This window comes from Lynx canadensis, chromosome E1 (assembly GCF_007474595.2).
Source record: "Lynx canadensis isolate LIC74 chromosome E1, mLynCan4.pri.v2, whole genome shotgun sequence".
NCBI lineage: Eukaryota > Metazoa > Chordata > Mammalia > Carnivora > Felidae > Lynx > Lynx canadensis.
The window spans coordinates 54,038,980-54,057,265 of NC_044316.2; the positions used below are offsets into that span (position 1 = coordinate 54,038,980).

The 18,286-nt window shown below is 42.3% G+C and overlaps 1 protein-coding gene across 1 annotated transcript; it reads right to left on the minus strand.

Moving 5' to 3' along the window:
- Nucleotides 1–1,721: 1,721 nt before the first annotated feature.
- On the minus strand, nt 1,722–9,004 carry LOC115501199 (CMRF35-like molecule 5). Its single transcript, XM_030296153.2, has 3 exons — nt 8,882–9,004; nt 4,027–4,359; nt 1,722–2,229 (listed from the first exon to the last, which is right to left on the minus strand). Exons 1-3 carry the CDS (start codon nt 8,919–8,921, stop codon nt 2,051–2,053), a joined length of 552 nt encoding a protein of 183 aa, XP_030152013.1. The 5' UTR covers nt 8,922–9,004; the 3' UTR covers nt 1,722–2,050.
- Nucleotides 9,005–18,286: the final 9,282 nt, after the last annotated feature.

The window sequence follows — 18,286 nt, forward strand, 5'->3', positions numbered from 1 at the left end:
CTGCCTCTCCACACGTTTTGTACTGGTTCACTTAAACTTCACTCCATGAAATTTCCACAGGGCACCACGTCTGTGCGTTTTTAGGCACACTTATCATTGGGTTTTGTGGTTCTTTCCCTATTCTTTCTTCTGGGCAACGTTGGCTCTTTCTCTTCTGCTCCTTCTCTTTTCTGAGGTCAACCTGCTTGCTTTCCATCACCCTATGTTGTGCCTCATTCTCTTTACACTTCTAGAATCCTCCTGTTGTCTATCATTTCCTGGAGAATGAGTAGGACTATTTATATGAGCTGCCTTGCTTATGTTTCCTTGGGCATTGCCTTTTGTGAAGTATGCTCTTTTTTTTTTCCTTTGATTTGTTGAGTTCTTTTCTTTTCACCCATAAGCTTTTGAAGGTGCTACTCCCTCTACAAATAAAAGTTGATATTTGCCAAAGTCTAGTGTAAGGAGGGACGCTGTTGGGAAGGTCTGCAAGCTGGAGCAAGTGGCAGCCTGGAACCTCTCTCTGTCGATGAGGGCAGGTGTCCTGTTGGTTCTCAGCTCACCCACCATCACCAACCTGGTAGCTCTCTGCTTGGCAGCCTTTTGCTACTCCTTCTCCCCTCTCATCCACTCCCATCCGCTACAGCGTTCTCCACTGCCTGTGGGCCCAGGTCATGTGCATCAATATGCCAAGTCTGCCATTCAGAGGATAAAGATAAAGAATTGACCACATCCAAGGTGGGGTGGGCATTTATTAACACATTCAGTGAGGATAGAAATGTTATAACCTTTTTTGGTAATATGCACCAAATTGAAAACTGCACAGACCAGTAACAGAGCTATTTTTTTTTACAGGAATGTGCCTACATGTATATCCATAAATGTGTATCAAGCCCCATATGCAAGGAGAATTGTTACACAATTGCAGGTAGTTGCAAAAAAAATCAAAACAACTGAAATGTCCATCATGAACAAAAAAAATTAAACAAATCATGATATACAGATACCATGAAATACTATGAAACCATGAAAAACAGAAGTCTGTAAATATTGCTATGGAATGATTTTTAAAATACATTAACTGAAAATAGGCAGGCTGTAGAACAATATAGCTATTTTTCTTTGAGGGAGGGAAAGAATATACACACACATATGCTTCAACACATAGAATTTCTCCTAAGCACACATACACACATGCACACACATGCAGTCACACACGTGCGCACACACACACACACACACACACACACACTGGTTATAGTCCTACCTTTGGGTAGGGGAGTAGGGTAGAAGACAGAACATACTTTTCTACTTTACATTTTGTGTATTTTTAAAATTTCTCTTTCTAAAAATCCACAAATAATTATAAAAGTTGGCCTATCTGCTCATTTTTCCACTAGCTCCCTCTTGCTGAGGAGATGCCAGTGGTCCATGAGGGAAGAGTACTTCCCTGGGTCAATGGTCACTTGGACCCACGGTCATCTCCAACTCTCCTAATCCCACACCAGCCTGTGTCTGCATTGACTTGCCTGAGTTCCTCCGTGTGTATTTAGAAGCCAGAGCTAGTTCATTGAATTAAGAAGATGCAGATCACGACCCGCTGCATGAGGAGGCACAACCACCCACGTGGGTGGGCAGGTAGCTCCCTCCATAGCCACACTCCCACTTTAGGGACATGAACCACCCAGGGACAGGGACATTTTAATGAAAGGCGCAGTTTCAATACACCCACACGATGGAAGCAGAGTCACAACATTTATTGTTTACAGATCCAGGGGAGAGCCTGAGGAAGGGCAGTCCCCCATCCTGGACCACGAACAAGCAGGAGACTGAGAGCCTCTGTGACTTACAAGGGGGTCGGGGAAGAGGTCACTGATTTTTCACAGAATGAAATCCAAGTGGTTAATTTAAAAGGTGCCCCAGAAAAAGCAAAGAAGGAACTTATGGAAGAATTCTAAGCTTGGGTCCTTCTCTGAATTTCCAGATTTCGGGTGTGAACAGGGATGCCATTCTGTAAAACGTCTGGGAGCAACTCAGAAACACAACAGGTCATTTTTTTTCAAAAGTTGTTTTACTCTCCCCATATGGTCATGGAGAATGTGTGCATTTTCTGATTGATGGACACAAGGTTCTTCTTCAGCTCTGATCCAGCGGTTTGAACAACGATGGTGCAGCTACTCAGATCAGCATCTGGACACCAGGACCTCACGTAGGTCTCCCACTCTGGGCTGTAGTGACACTGCATGGTCACTTGCAGAGGAAAGGAGAAGGAAGGAAAGATATGAAGAAAAAAAATTAATGAAGTAAAAAGAAAATATAAAATAGAGAAGACAAAAAAAGGCAACAGTTATTAAAAAAAAAAACCACCCTAGCAAGATATTAGTGATGATAGGAGAGGTCTGAATAACTGATACCAGAAATGAAAAAAGGCATATCACATAATATTCTGCGCATATTATAATAAGGTAAGATACTAAGGGAACAGGATAATAAAAGGACATCTAACCAAGTTTATGCCAATAAATTTGAAACTTCTGGTGGAATGGAACTGGACGGTATTATGCTAAGTGAAATTAGTCAGTCAGAGAAAGACAAAAATAATATGACTTCACTCATATGAGGACTTTAAGAGACAAAACAGATGAACATAAGGGAAGGGAAACAAAAATAATATAAAAACAGGGAGGGGGACAAAACAGAAGAGACTCATAATTATGGAGAACAAACTGAGGGTTATGGGAGGGGTTGTGGGATGGGGATGGGCTAAATGGGTAAGGGACACTAAGGAATCTACTCCTGAAATCATTGTTGCACTATATACTAACTAATTTGGATGTAAATTTAAAAAAATAAAAAATAAAACAAGTTAATTTAAAAATACTCTACAGAAAATGTATTATACTAAAACAGGCACAAAGAGAAATAGAAAACCTGAATCATCTTACAATTATTTGAATGAGTCATATCCATCATTAAAAACCTCCCCATGGGTTCCTGGCTGGCTCAGTGTGTAGAATGTGCTACCCTGGATCTCAGCATCGGGAATTCAAGTCCCACATTTGGTGTAGAGCTTACTTAAAAAAAGTAATAAAACACCTCTCCAAAAGGAAACTCCAGACACTTAGAGCTTCAATGGACGTATCTGCTAAACATTTAAAGAAGAAATAATGTCTATCTTACACAGAAAATTCCAGAACATAGGAAAGAGGATGCAATCCCATATCCATTTAATTAGATTAACATAATCTTGATGCCAGAACCTGACAAACGCAGTGCAATAAGAAATATTACAGGCAAATCCACTCATGAACATAAATGCAAAAGTCTGCAACCAAAAATCAGCAAGCTGAATCCAGGGATATATAAGCAAGATAATACATCATCACCAAGTTGGGTTTATCCCAAGAATGCAAAATTGTGTGAACATGAGAATATTAAGAAGTATAATATGCCACATTAACAGACTAAAGGAGACAAATCATATGATCATCTCGTAGATACGGACAAAAAGTATTTAATAGATTTAAACAGTGCTTTGACTATGGAGACCATTCTGGACCTCAGAAATCAACTACACCACCACAACTATGCTGGGGGCCCTTTCCTTCTGACACTGGAAATGGAGCAGAGGGTGGGAATAGCTACTATGAAGTCCCAGCCCCAAACTCCAGAAAGAGCAGGAACACAGGGCACCAGAAGCCCAGGAAAGCATTGGCAGGAATTGGGGTCTCTGGGTCCCATGGAAGGAGGTCCCTTTGGCCTATGGCCTGAAACTGGGACCATCACCTTGATCTCTGTGGGCAATAGACTCAGACACTGAGCTGTGCAGAGAAACACATGCCCAGAAAGGCTTGATCCAGTCCTGGAGGAGGTGTTGGGAGCCGTGAGAACATCTAAGGGGTCATTCGGGTTCTAGGAGAACTCAGGACTCAACCACCCTGTGTGACAGTTCACTCTGAGTGACACTGAAGTCACTGGAGAGGAACCTCAGGGCCCAGGACAGAGCAGGCTCTAAAGACACACAGCCACACTTACACATACTCTTACCTGGGTCAATGGTCACTTTGACTTTGACCCCAAGGTCAGTTCCAGATTTCTCAATCCCACACCAATAGGTGTCTGCATCGTTCCACCTGAGCTCCTCCATGGTCACGGTGAACATGTTCATTTTCTGATTGTCCTGGATGGACACTTGGTTAACCTTTTCTTTCTCCCCTGATCCATTGGTTTTCACAAGGATACGGCAGTTGTCCCAATTAGCTCCTCGACACCACCACTTCTTGTAGGTCTCCCACCCAGGTTCATAGCGACACTGCACGGTCAGCGAGCCCCGCATGGGGCCATTCACTGCATTTGACACTGCCATGAGGGGATATGAGCCTGAAAAACACAAGTCCACGTGCCTGTCACCACCACACCCCATTGCCTGAGGAAGAGCCACAGCCTCCTGTATCACAAATGATTCCAATAAACCCAAGTACCTGATGAGTTGAATAACAGTCAAAGAAGTAGTAGACCTTCCACAAGACAGATCTTTGTCCTTCAAAACTCCAGTGGGTCAAATCCACCACAGAAATCACCTAAGAGCACAACTACAGATCTCCAAGAATCAAAAACACCCACACTGAGCAATGGCAGCATCCTATAACCCACCCCTCCCCCTCCCTGTGGCCAATGTCATCTGGAGAGCAAATGACCCAAGGAAAGGCAAGACCCCAGTACACTTTGGCCCACTGCCCTCATGCAAGATGTTGGCTCTGTGGTTTCAGATCTTTTCATTTTTCTTTTTTTTAAATTTTTTTTTTCAACGTTTATTTATTTTTGGGACAGAGAGAGACAGAGCATGAACGGGGGAGGGGCAGAGAGAGAGGGAGACACAGAATCAGAAACAGGCTCCAGGCTCTGAGCCATCAGCCCAGAGCCCGACGCGGGGCTCGAACTCCCGGACCGCGAGATCGTGACCTGGCTGAAGTCGGACGCTCAACCGACTGCGCCACCCAGGCGCCCCTGTAGATAATTTCTTAACACTTAAAGACACAGAAATTCCTTTGTTCTGTTTATGTGCTGATGGCCAGTGTTTTAACATTGGGATGTCCCCACAAAATCCAGATTCCTGGTTACTCTCGAAAAATGAAAAGATCGGGGCGCCTGGGTGGCGCAGTCGGTTAAGCGTCCGACTTCAGCCAGGTCACGATCTCGTGGTCCGTGAGTTCGAGCCCCGCGTCAGGCTCTGGGCTGATGGTTCAGAGCCTGGAGCCTGTTTTCGATTCTGTGTCTCCCTCTCTCTCTGCCCCTCCCCCGTTCATGCTCTGTCTCTCTCTGTCCCAAAAATAAATAAACGTTGAAAAAAAAATTTTTAAAAAAAGAAATTATCTACAAAACTACGTGACAAATTCATTATTGGGACAAATTCTTCGAACTTGGAAATTGTTTTCCCATGAATGTTGAAGATTCAAATTCTTCCATGGTTCTTGAATCTGTTCTATTGTTTTGGTTAGTTTTTTTTCCAGGAAGTTACCTATTTCACGGAATATGTATTAGCATAAAGTCCTGCAATTAGAATGTACCTTTTTTTAAATTTTTTTTAAACGTTTATTTGTTTTTGATACAGAGAGAGACAGAGCATGAACAGAGGAGGGGCAGAGAGAGAGGGAGACACAGAATCTGAAACAGGCTCCAGGCTCTGAGCGGTCAGCACAGAGCCCGACGCAGGGCTCAAACTCACAGACCGTGAGATCATGACCTGAGCCGAAGTCGGACGCTTAACCGACCAAGCCACCCAGGCGCCCCTAGAATGTACCTTAAATAATTAAAGCGTTCATATCTGTTGTAATTACATGTTCTGACTACACACGTTCTTTGATTTTGTTGGTTACAAATGCCACAAGATGTCCTTCCTGTTTTTCTTCCCCTCCTTATTTTTTGCATCACTAAAGCAGTTTTGAGATTAGTTTGTAGATGTTACTATTTTTATTTCCTGTTATTAAGTTTTCATATGTATAATTTTATTCCTCTTATTTCCTCAAAATTGCCATTGTGCTCTTTTTCCAATTAGCTAAGTTAAGACAGTGATCATTTTCTTCCTTTCTAAAATGAAGAAATACGGTTTAAGACTAAGGATTTATTTTTGTCCAATTTAAAAATTGAGCTATAATTCACATGTCATAAATTTTAAAGTCTGTACTTCAGTGGTTTTTAGGGTATTCACAAAGCTGTGCAACCATCACCTCTAATTCCAGAACATTTTCGTCACCTTAGAAAGAAACCCTACATCCAATCTCTCCTCATTTCCCTTTGCCTGAAGCCTTTGGCAACCACTAATGACTTCTCCCTTCTGGATATTTCATATGAACTGAATCATACAATCAATGGCCATTTTTTCTGGCTTCAGTCACTTAACATAATAATTGTTCAGGTTCATCTACGTGGTAGCGTATATGGGCACTCAGTCCTTGGTAGGGATAAGTCACATACAGTTTCTCATTCATCAGTTGATGACATACAGGATTTTTCTACATTTTGGCCAAGTGAATAATGTTGCTGTGAGCAGTTATGTCCTAGTCTTTCCACTGATTCAAGTGAAAGGAAGCTAACCCTGTGTTCACAGCCGAAAGCTCCAGAATGAGTTTGCTCAAGAGTCCACAAGAAGCTGCTGAGATCCTAAAAATTCTCTGAGAAACTCCCACCAATCATCTCAGTCTTCACCAACAGAGTGCGGGTTCCCAAGAACCTGACAAGAAGTCACTCCAAATCTCTAACCCATCCATGGGCCCTTCAGCTGCCTCCAGAGTGTAAGGCTGCTTTCCCACCTTCCAAATCTCTGACAAGTACTTCCATGGACAAACTCCAACCCATAGAAGGAAGGTGATTAAGGGAAATGTGATTCCCAGATTTTGCTCTGTGAAGCAGAAGACGAGTTAGAGGGATGGTGGTAGGGCACCTCCGTGGCTCAATCGGTTATGTGTCTGACTTCGACTCAGGTCACGATCTCAGGATTTGTGAGTTCGAGCCCCACACCAGGCTCTGAGCTGATAGCTCAGAGTCTGGAGACTGCTTCAGACTCTGTGCCTCCCTCTTTCTCTGTCTCTCCCCCACTCACACTCTGTGTCTCTCTCTCTCTCACACAAATGAATAAACATCAAAATTTTTTTAATTCTAAAATGGGTGGTGGTGATGTCAAAATGACAACAGATGAGCTATCCCTGTTTGCCGCTTGATCAGTTCTGTCTCTATGTTGTGGAGGACTGAATGCTTGCATTGCCCCAGAATTCATATGTTGGGAGTCTTAACCTTCCATGTGATGGTGTTTGAAGATGGGGTCTTTGGCAAGACATTAGGGTTAGAGGAGATCGTGACGGAGACCTCAGGATGGAATTAGTGCTCTTACAAGTAAAGACATCAGAGAGTTTCTCTCTCTTCCTTATTTTCTGTCTCTGTCTCTGTCTCTCCCTCTCTCCCTCCCTCCTTGCTTGTGAACAAAGAGGAGTTGACCGTGAGAAGGTGACTGCTGAAAACCAGAAAGAGAGCTTTCATCACAAACTGAATCAGCCTGCACCTTGAGCTTTGACCCCCCAGCCTTCAGAATGCGAGAAAATAAATTTCTATAGCTTAAGTCACTCAGTCTGTGGTATGTTGCAATTATGACTAATACACATTTGTAACCCTTTTATCCCCGCATGAACTTCCACATTAAGAACGTAACAATATGCAAGTTTTCCCAAAATTGTCTGCCTGGAAATCTCCCTATCAGAGTTTTTATCTTCCACACATATGATGACGAGGCCAATGGATGAATAAATTAAGTCATTTTATTTCCTCTGATAACCTCCTTCCCGGAAGAAACACTATCTGCATCCAGCCCCAAACCCTGCAGTTCTGTTCAATGACAGGGAGCAGAGCTGGGTCAACCAAATGGTCCTGTAGTAGCTCCTATCCTCTGGGAGCATCAAGCACTAGCTGTCTCCAAGATATGAAATCCATCCCCAAAATACACACCTTCTAATCTCTGGCCTTCCCTCTCTGATGTCTCAGTTGTTACCCTAACCACTCTGGACAACTGTCTGGTCTTTGGTTCATGCAGAGCAGAGACTCAGGCTATTGTGTGGGGGTGAACAACTCTCCAGAGAGCCTGTCACACCCAGGTTTCACTGCCTGTCTTTCTACCTGTACTCTGAGCAATTCGGAAGAGACGTTCCCTGCTTGAGGGACAAGTCAACACCAGTTGTGCAGGTTTTTAAGTGATCCAGATGTCTGAACCCCACCTTGACTGAGTGGGTCTCAGCTGGTGGTTGAGCTCCTTAAAAATTCTTCAGGAATTCATGCATTTAACTATCATCTATCTAGCCATCCATCCATCCATCCATCCATCCATCCATCATCTGTCTATCAACCTATCTGCCAGGGAGGACAAATAGTGCCCTAGAAAACAGACACCATTTATGTTATTTATTTTTATTTTCTTTTCACAACACCTAACTTAGTACCTGTCAGGTAACAAAAAAATATTTTTAAGTTTTTTTCTTGTAATTTTTGAAAGTTTATTGATTTATTTTGAGAGAGAGAGTGTGACAGCTAGTGTGCAAGCAGGGGTGGAGCAGAGAGAACAGGAGAAGGAGAATCCCAAGCAGGCTGAGCGTTAAGTGCAGAGTCTGATGCAGGGCTCAAACTCACAAACCAAGAGATCATGACATGAGCTGAAATCAAGAGTCTGGTGCTTAACCAGCTGAGCCACCCATGTGCCCTGAAAAAGCTCTTTTTGTTTGTTTGTTTGTTCCAAAAAAGTTTTTAAAGGGTAAGTGTCTTGATGAATGAAAGGTCCTACGATTTCCCTGTGGGACAGATCCTGTCTGTGTTCTGCCCCAATCCTGCAGGTGCTCAGTCCTGAAGGGCCCCTGCCACTCACCTTGGACGATGGGAAGGAACAGAACCAGGAGCAGCCACATGTCCTCCTGCCTTGGATGTCTCCCTGGTGCTCAGCTAATGCTAGCCTGCCGGGGACTGAACTGAGCTCAGAAGCAAAGTGCCTGCTCTTTCTCTAAATCTTTTTTTTTTTTTTTTTAGTTTCTCTCATCTACTTCCCTTATTTTTTTCTTCAGTTACTTCCTAATTCCATTAATTAGAAGAAAATCAGTGCCTTCTTTGGGAGCATATGGCTGACGTCATCATGTCTTCCGTGATTTGCGGAAGCAAAGCATCCCACTGTCCAGGGTGCTATTGCAATTGTGCGTGAGGACCTGGGGAGCCAGCTGCCAGCAAACCACGTGACCCAGTGCAGCAGGGAAGGGACACCAGAACCTCAGGGTCTGGCCCAAGGGAGGGATGGGCACACGTTGGGCTTGCACATGGGGAAGAATCAATCCTCAGGGCTCACACCCAGCCTTGCTGGACATACAGCCCCATCCTGAACCTCCTTCCAGGCAGCCCACCTCGGTGCATCCCAGACCACCTCTCCTGCCCTGGGTCCTGTCCAGCCCAGATCCTGACCTGCTGCCCCTTCCTCTTGGGGTACCCCTGAAGTCCTGAGTTCCTCTGAGGCAGAAGTGCCATGGGGAGATTATAAGGTAGGAGAAATCACCTGTTCCCATCACCCTTATCGTGCCCTAGATGCTCCTTCTGTCACCCTTGGCAGATTTCCCCTGACTGTGGGCTGTTGGCCTCTTCCCAGCCCCAAAACTGCTTATGCTAATGATTCCTAAGTGACTTTCACAAAGGCATCCCCTCTTCCTTCAGGTGTCCCCTTCTCTGTTCCCTGCTCCCTTTCCCTCTCCTCTCTGAATCAATTCTTTTGTCTCCTTTTTTCTTTTATGTTTCCCACATTTTTGTTCTACTGCTTGGAAAGGTTTTGTTTTCTTTAGTGCTTTATCTTCTCTTCCAACCATTGGATGAAATATTTACTTTGGGAATTATATTTTTATGTCAAAAGCTACTTTTTTGTTTCTGCTTGCTAAGGTTTTCGAAACTCTCCTCACTGTGGTCATGTTTGGTTTGGTCTGGTCTGCTTTGATCCTTCTCTTTCATGTAACATGCCTGCCTCAAATGTCTGATCGTTGTTGGTTATCTGATTGTAATTGAGATTGAGCCAAAACATAGCTGACTGGGGCTCTGAGTATGTGTGTGCAAAACACCATGTGAATTAGGTGTGTTGTATTGTGCCTAATTCTTTACCCTTCCATCTCTTCCTTGACCTACAGGCTATGCTTTCCCACATGCAGGCAGAAGCAACTTCCAAATTCCAGAGTAATGATGTTTGAAGGTGGCCTCCAGCATTGTCTCTAGCTGCCTTAGTTTCCCCAAATGTTTTGTGAAGTGGAAGAGCCCTTTGGAGAATGGAAATCTTTATTTCTTGATTTAGGTGCTGGCTGCACAAGTATGTTTTATTTGTGCAAATACATTGAGCTGTGCACTTCTGATGTGTGCACCCTCTGTGTGTATATTATACTGTAATAAAAAGGTTTTAAATTTTACCGTGAACCTTTTTGAAATCGTTACACATGTGTTTACTTAATCCTTTCAATAGCTGCCTTAATGTTCCATTGTGTGCCTGTAGCATAATTAACACTTCCTGTATTGTTAGCTGTTGATTGCTTTCCAAGTTCTTGCCTTCGCAAGTCTGTGCTGCAGGGTCCATTTTGGGTAAGATGAAGTCAACACACTCCACAGACTTCTCCTCATGACTACAACTAGGAACCCAAACAGAATACGTGGAGTGACTCTCTGAGCTTCCTGTAAAATGAACCTTAGCAAATAATTGGAGAAGGAAACCAGACCAAGTTTGGACCAATCCAGCTGTAAGTTTCCTGATTATGTTTCCTTCTATATCCTTCTATATTCTCCTGTCTGAGGATGAACCCTATATCCCACATCCTGAAAGTTCAGGCTCAGCAGGGATCTTAAGAGCTCCAGAGGAGGAGTAAAACGAAGCATTAATGGAAGATGGGGCTTATATTCCCAGAGTTTCCTCAGTGTTTGTGTTTTTCCCTCCACCAGGTCCCCAGCAAGCCTCAGGACAGAAGCTGCAATTCCACCTGCAGCCAGTGGGGGGTAGACTACTAGAACTCTGAAGGAGGAAGGTCCTTGCTGCCCAAAAGACCTTGGACTCCAAGAGCGGGGAGGGGGGGATACCAGTGCATCTTCTCTCTCTTGGTTCTTCTGCTGCTTGGCCTGGATGCAAACCCAATCATAGGAAGTACACAGCAGACTGGGGAGAGAAAAGCCTCAGCTCTACAAACTTCCTAGCCAAAGGACCAGGAAAGAAGAAGGTGGAGGTTCTGAAAGCTGGGAGGGAATGACGGGGGCCGGGGGTGGGGGGATGGAGAGGAGAAAGCAGATGAAGAAAGAGACCCTTGGTCTCTCAGGATCGCGCCCCAGTGTGCGCTCCTGTTCAGACCCTGGAGAGAATACCCCAACTTTGAGAATTTGGTGACGACCTTCACCAGTCATGGACTGGCCATTGGATGGCGCCCATGGGGGCACATCAGAGGAGCACCTGCAAGGCTCCAGAAAGCTGGACCAGTGCATGTGGGAACCACAGTCCACAAAAACCACATCAGCACTTGAAGTTCTAACCTCACCAGCTGGACTGCCTGCAAAGAAAGAAACAGGAGTCAGAGTGAAAGACCTTTCCCGCGAGGTGATAGCATTGCTTTGCATGTTTGTGGTGGTGGTTCCGTGAAATTATCCGTGTGTTAAACACATAGAACTGAACACCACCACAAAGTTGTACCATATGTAAGATTTAAGAAGTAGTAAAACCAACAAGAAAAATGTGTGAAACTGTGCACTTTAAGCATATTGGTTTATTTTATCCCAATTACACCTCAATCAAACCTGAGAAAGAAAGGGAGAGGGGGAAAGTTTGAGAGGCCAATATTCCTTCTATCATCCCTTCATAGTTTCTGGGCTGTGGGCAGAAGCCCAAGGGTTCATTGGAGCCCCAATCCAGGAGAAGTCTCAGTTTTCACACGCCAACACAGAGGTATAGGGGCTGTGGGCAGGACGCTCCAAGATGGGCCATTTGACAGGAAGATTATTCTGAATTAAAGGCAGTTGAGACCCTGTGGGCTCCAGAGAAACTTTTACCCCTTCCTTATTATGTACAAGAATCTCAACTGGAGGGTCTTTTCAGGATAAGGGTTATTATGAGGGATAAATGTTATCTGAGTAACCCAACTGCATGGCAGGGCAAACATTTGTTTACACACATTTACTGGTTTTCATCTTCCTGCGAGTTGCTTTTTTTCCCCTTTGAGTTCCCAGACCACTACCCCCTTTTCCTTAATTCAAATTGACATTTATACCCTTTATGTCTGACTGCCATGTCAGTGTGAGTTCTCCACATACATACTATTAAATTTTAATTTCTCCTGTTAATCTATCTCATATGAATTTGATTCTTAGCCCAGCTAGAAGGACCTTGAAGGACCCAGGAACTCTTTCTCCCTGAGAAAGGGATGGGACATTCTTGCTCCCCAACAGTTGGTGTAGTCGGCAGGACTAGCTGGACACCGCTCACTGAGACTCTGCCACAGCTGCGATGCCCCCAGGACATATGACATATAGCCAGCAGAAGGTAAGATTTCTTACCATGCCAGGCTCTTGGAATGGCTCTTTGCTGAGGCCAAGGAAATAGCATGATGAGAGTCCCTATCTCTCTCGATTTTGATGAGCAGGAGACAATATTCGTGGACCTAGTTCCTTGGGCTTAGTGGCTTTGTGGTTCAACCAGTTCAATTTGGCTGAGTGTCCTTTCATTACTGATCCATTTCATCCCAGAAGTGCTCTTTGTTTTCCTCTGTCTATATGATTTCTGATGTTTTTCATCTGTTGCTAAGGGACATCTTGGAAGCCAGAGCTGCAAAATTGGTGGACACAAGTCGAGCACTTAAAAGCTGTTTGAGCTCTTGTCACCTGAAGAGGATTCCCATGATAGGATGAGCTGGTCATGGAATGGGGTAGACTGACACTAGGTCACCCACCAGCCTCAAGAAACCTCCATGCAAGCAGGTACACTGTAAACAACACACAGTCCCCAACCCCATGACACATCCCTCTTAGGTGTTATTGTGGCTCCCAAAGAACCAAGGCTTCAATAAAGCTGTTCAATTTTTCCTTTTATGTTGTTTTATGTCTAAAGTGTTTGGCTTTATGACCAGTGAGAATTTTCTCTGTGGTCTCCACTTTCCAGAGCGTGCACTTACTGGGGTCAAATGGTAGCCATCAAATAAACTGGGAATCCAAATTTCTTTCTGTCTGATTGTGCCAGCTCTCAGGGGTATTTGTTTTGAGAGGTTCCAGACCATGGACACCTTTGTATCTCAACCCTCATTGTTTGTCAGTGCTGGGAAGTCCCATTCCAGAAGAACCCTATGTGATGTTACTCATTAGTGGGTCTGACCCTGGACATGTATCATATTTTTGTGGGAGATTGGAGACATCAATTACACTAAACCATCTTTACCGCCTGTGCACTGAAGGCCTTTGCTTTCTTAGTCCAACGTTAGGAGTAAATTTTTGGGTCATGTGAGGCTGCATCACTTCTGCCCTCTCTGGTCACCTCTTCTGACTTGAGTCAAGCCACAAAAAGGCTGTTGCTTTGAGTTGCTATTAGGAGGTGATAACCACCAATGGCCAGAGGATGTATCCTTTAAACTGGGTACATTTTTAAATATATATTTCATATAGAGCTCTCAATTATCTTATTAGTATCATGGTTAGCCTTCACGACTCCCTTGGCAAGATTGAAGAAGTTCAACTTTAGACAAAAATAAGTGTCCATGTCCAGTGTAAATTCCCCTTTGTTTGAATTTCATTGATTTTTTTTCACTGCCATTATAGTTGGGTTTTTTTTTTTTTTTTAGTTCTATACATTACTGACTGCTCATCACAATAAGTGGACTCTAAATAGTCTTTTTCACTATTTCACCAAACCCAACTCCCTCCCCTCTGGGAAACATCCATTTGTTCTCTGTAGTTAAGAGTCTGTTTTCTGGTTTCTTTTTTTCTTTGTTCCTTGGTTTTGTTTTGTCTTCTTAAATTCTGCTTTCATGGGCCTGTCTTTTTTTTTAAACTTATTTATTTATTTTGAGAGAGAAAGAGAATGTGAGCAAGGGACAGGCAGAAAGAGAGGAAGAGAAAGAATCCCAAACAGGCTCTGCATTGTCAGCGCAGAGCCCGATGTGGAGCTCGAACCCATGAACCGTGAGATCATGACCTGAACCAAAATCAAGAGTCGGACTCTTAACTGACTGAGTCACCCAGGTGCCCCCATGTGCCTGTCTTAACTTCTCTTTTGCTACAGGATTGACAGAGATCATTCTGGCCTGATTTCTAGGCTCAAAGTATCCAGGTTGCTCCTACAAATGCTAAAACCCATAAAGTGAATTTAACAAAAGCACTTGACACTGGCAATAAGGTTCAATTTGCTCCCGACTTCCAGGGCTCTGTAACCAGGCTCTGCCAGACTGAGGGATTCTTATAGAATGTGTTTGCAGGTGTATCCTAGACCTCTCACCACCACAAAAAAGTCATGTCCCCTGGACAGCAGCAGAGCTTTTAAATTAAAAAGGCTCTTACCTCTACTTTCAGAAGCTCCTACCAAATTTAGAGAGGATTTACAAAGATTATTTGACTACACATGCAACCTTCTCTTTACAGAGGAAACAAAAGACGAAAATCTCTCCTAAGCTCTCCTACAAATGGTCAGTTGAAGGCCAATATTTAGGGGCTTATAGAAGCCCCACTTATATTTTATATTTAGAAAAAAGGTTTTTGTTAAGATGCTTTAGACAAACATTACAAAGGCATATAACTATTGGTTTCCATTTTAGTTAAAATTCTCCTTGTTATAAAGAAACAAAATTAGTTGAAAAGAAGGGGCAGTCACTTGATATTCAGGCCATAATCCAGGTCTTGAGGAATTAGGAATAACGGTCCTTATTTTACAGAACTCTACAAAACCAGGGGCGTCTGGGTGGTTCAGTCAGTTAAGCCTCCAACTTCGGCTCAGGTCATGATCTTGCAGTTCATGGGTTCGAGCCTTGCATCGGGCTCTGTGATGACAGCTCAGAGCCTGGAGCCTGCTTCAGATTTTGTGTCTCCCTCTCTGTCTACCCCTCCCCTGCTCATGCTCTCTGTCTCTCTCTCTCTCTCTCTCTCTCTCTCTCTCTCTTTCTGTGTCTTTCCTAAAAAATAAATAAATAATAAATAAACACTAAAAAAAAAAACCCAAATCTCTACAAAACCAGAACTACAACTCCAAAAATGAGTGAAAGTCCACCTAATTCTACGGATCTCCAAACCTTGCTTATTCCTCTCATAATGTTGGTGAATATTAGGAAAGATTACAATATTGGAAGAAAAATATTCTGTTCTTTAAAAAGAAAAAAGAGGTAAAATTTAAATAGCAATTACCCCGAAATCCTAGGAAAAAACTATTTTTATATTCTTTCTATCCCTTGAAATTATAAATCTTACCATGTCTTTGAAATGTATACACAACCCACAATCTCCTGAGAATGAAGAACAAGAAAAAATAAAGAGGGAAAGTGGCCCTTTTAAAATACAAACTGTTGGCAGGACTCATGTGCCCAAACTCCAGCCCCTCTTATGACAGGCAGAGAGGCTCCAAGGATCCTCCCTGGAGAAAAGTAGACCCTTGCTCTGTGCTTTTGTGATATAAATTCTCTACCCCCCCATCTTCACTAAGACCTAAGGGCCTTTTTACAACATGTAAACTCTAGGGGAAAGTTTATGTTAAAACAAATAAATAAACAAAACAATAGAGGGAAGTATTTAAAAATTGGGCCTGTCATGTCCTCTCCACAAATAGTAGTACAAACAAAATTAAGATTTTGTTTGTGTCTTGTCTGCGTAGTGTGTGTGTGTGTGTGTGTGTGTGTGTGTCCATGTTTACATGTGAGATATTTTCCCTATCTCTGGGCAGTACTGCTAAAACTAATTTGCAAAAGAGCTCTATTGAGTTAGATTGAAGGCAAGTACTCGTAAGGATTGGGCATTCTAAAACCCAGAAAGGTAAAAACTCACCCAAACGTGTTTCAAGTTCACACGATCTGGGAACATATTCAGTAGTAAAGTGAATTTAAGGTTGCTGGTTTACTTATAAGGGGTATGGCTGAAGAGTTACCAGCTTTAAATAGAAAACTTTTATCCTGCTTGCATTTACTAAAAACCAAATGAGGTCACAGTATCACTGTTGCACTTGACCAGGAGAAAAAGAAACCTTAGAATAATTATTAATTTTTACCTAATGCCTCATGAAGTTTTAAGGTCAGTCTGAGTATAATTGTTTAAAACAAGTAAACTGACCTAACTACGATAAACTAATGAGCAGAGATTTATCTGCTTTTGTCTAAAGATATATTTCGGTCTTTAATAAACAGATTTCATGCTTTACAGAAAGATTGTATTATGAAAAAGCACATGTTTCTAAAAATTCCAAAATAGGGGCGCCTGGGTGGCGCAGTCGGTTAAGCGTCTGACTTCAGCCAGGTCACCATCTCGCGGTCCGTGAGTTCGAGCCCCGAGTCGGGCTCTGGGCTGATGGCTCAGAGCCTGGAGCCTGTTTCCGATTCTGTGTCTCCCTCTCTCTCTGCCCCTCCCCCGTTCATGCTCTGTCTCTCTCTGTCCCAAAAATAAATAAACGTTGAAAAAAAAAATTAAAATAAATAAATAAATAAATAAATATTCCAAAATATATCCATTAATGTGCAAATCTAAAGAGTTTTGGTGTAACAGAGTTCAGAACTGCTTACTAGTTAGTTTTTACTGGAAATTAAGGTTTCTAAGCATTAAATATTCTAATTAATGCAATTAAGACTATTAATAAGGGAAACAACTCTGTATATGAAGACAATAAAACATATGTTTTTGTGAAGAGAAGGTATGAAGAATAAAAAGACATATTTGTTGAGGGAACAGAAGCTTTCTTTTCCTAAAGTGAAACCATTTATTTCAAGACGAAACATTTAAAACAAAATCTGAGTATTAAAAAGAAAGTTCTGGGAAGTTTATAAAGAAAGAATCTTTGGGAAAAAAATTCTATGTGTGGCCAATACTGGCTAAGATCATGATAAAGTTAAAGAAGTAAATGAGTTTTAACATCAAAAGTGCACTTTTGTAAAGGTTTTGTTTTCTCTATAAAAAGTACAGAGTTGGCTTGAACTAATGGTCTGCTCCCCATAAAAAATTGTAAGCAAAACTTGATCTTCTTATCTGCCTGAAACCCATGATTCTGGCGACCAAAATAATTTCCTGTGTTTATCAATCTTGGATACCTAAGAAAACTGAGTGGGTCTGAATATCCAAGGAGTTACATTTTGGTCTCATAGCTATGTAGCCTTCTATATTTGCCTTGAATATCTTTTATTGTCACGTTGGTGAAAAGGATATTTAAACATTGTTTCTTAATGATTTATGATCCTACTCAAATATTCAAACCTTTTCAAATTTTTGACACTTGAACATCTCAGAGATTTTGTGAGCAATTGAACTAATGAGGCTACTTGGTACATTTACTTACACGGGAAGCATTCATTGCCAAATAAGTGATATGAAAACCTCTTAGATTATGTTTATGTAGATATGTTACTAAAATTGTGTCATAAAATTATATGAAACTCCTACATATCTTATATCTCCATATGATATTATCTGGAAGTTCTGTGTGTCAAAGAAAGATCCAGATTTCCATGCCAGCTGCATTGTCAGGAACTCCGCAGATCTCTAAGCATGGCCATTTTTACGCCTTTTTTTAGACAGTGATACTTGCACTCAGATGCCTCGTTACATGAGGCATGTGCTTCACTTTCAAGGAGATTCAGGGGAAAACTGCGAGGACAGGTTTCTAATAACTTCTAGACCTGAAATCTGAATGAAGTAAAGGTTTCCAGAACTAGTGGAAAACCAGATTCAAGCAGAACCAAAATTAATAACGACTTGCAAAAGATCATTATACTCTTTATGGCTTTTTGTATGAAACATTAGTGCTTTTTTTTAAATGTGGTGTTTTTGCAGATTTAAGGAAACTTTGTTTCTTCAGCTAACTGACTTACAGCGATTTGATAAAATACACCTTTGTGAACAAATTCAAGTCTTTATCTTTTCTCCTTACCTGAACCCTCCAGAGTTCAGAAACTCTCAGTCAGTATTCATATATTTTCTAGCAATCTATTTGAATCTATTGAATCTATTTTTCAATAAGAATCTGTTCTCTTTATGACAGGACACAATGGGAAACACTGCGTATATTACCACGCTGGGACTGGAAGGTCATATTTGGGAATGACGTGCT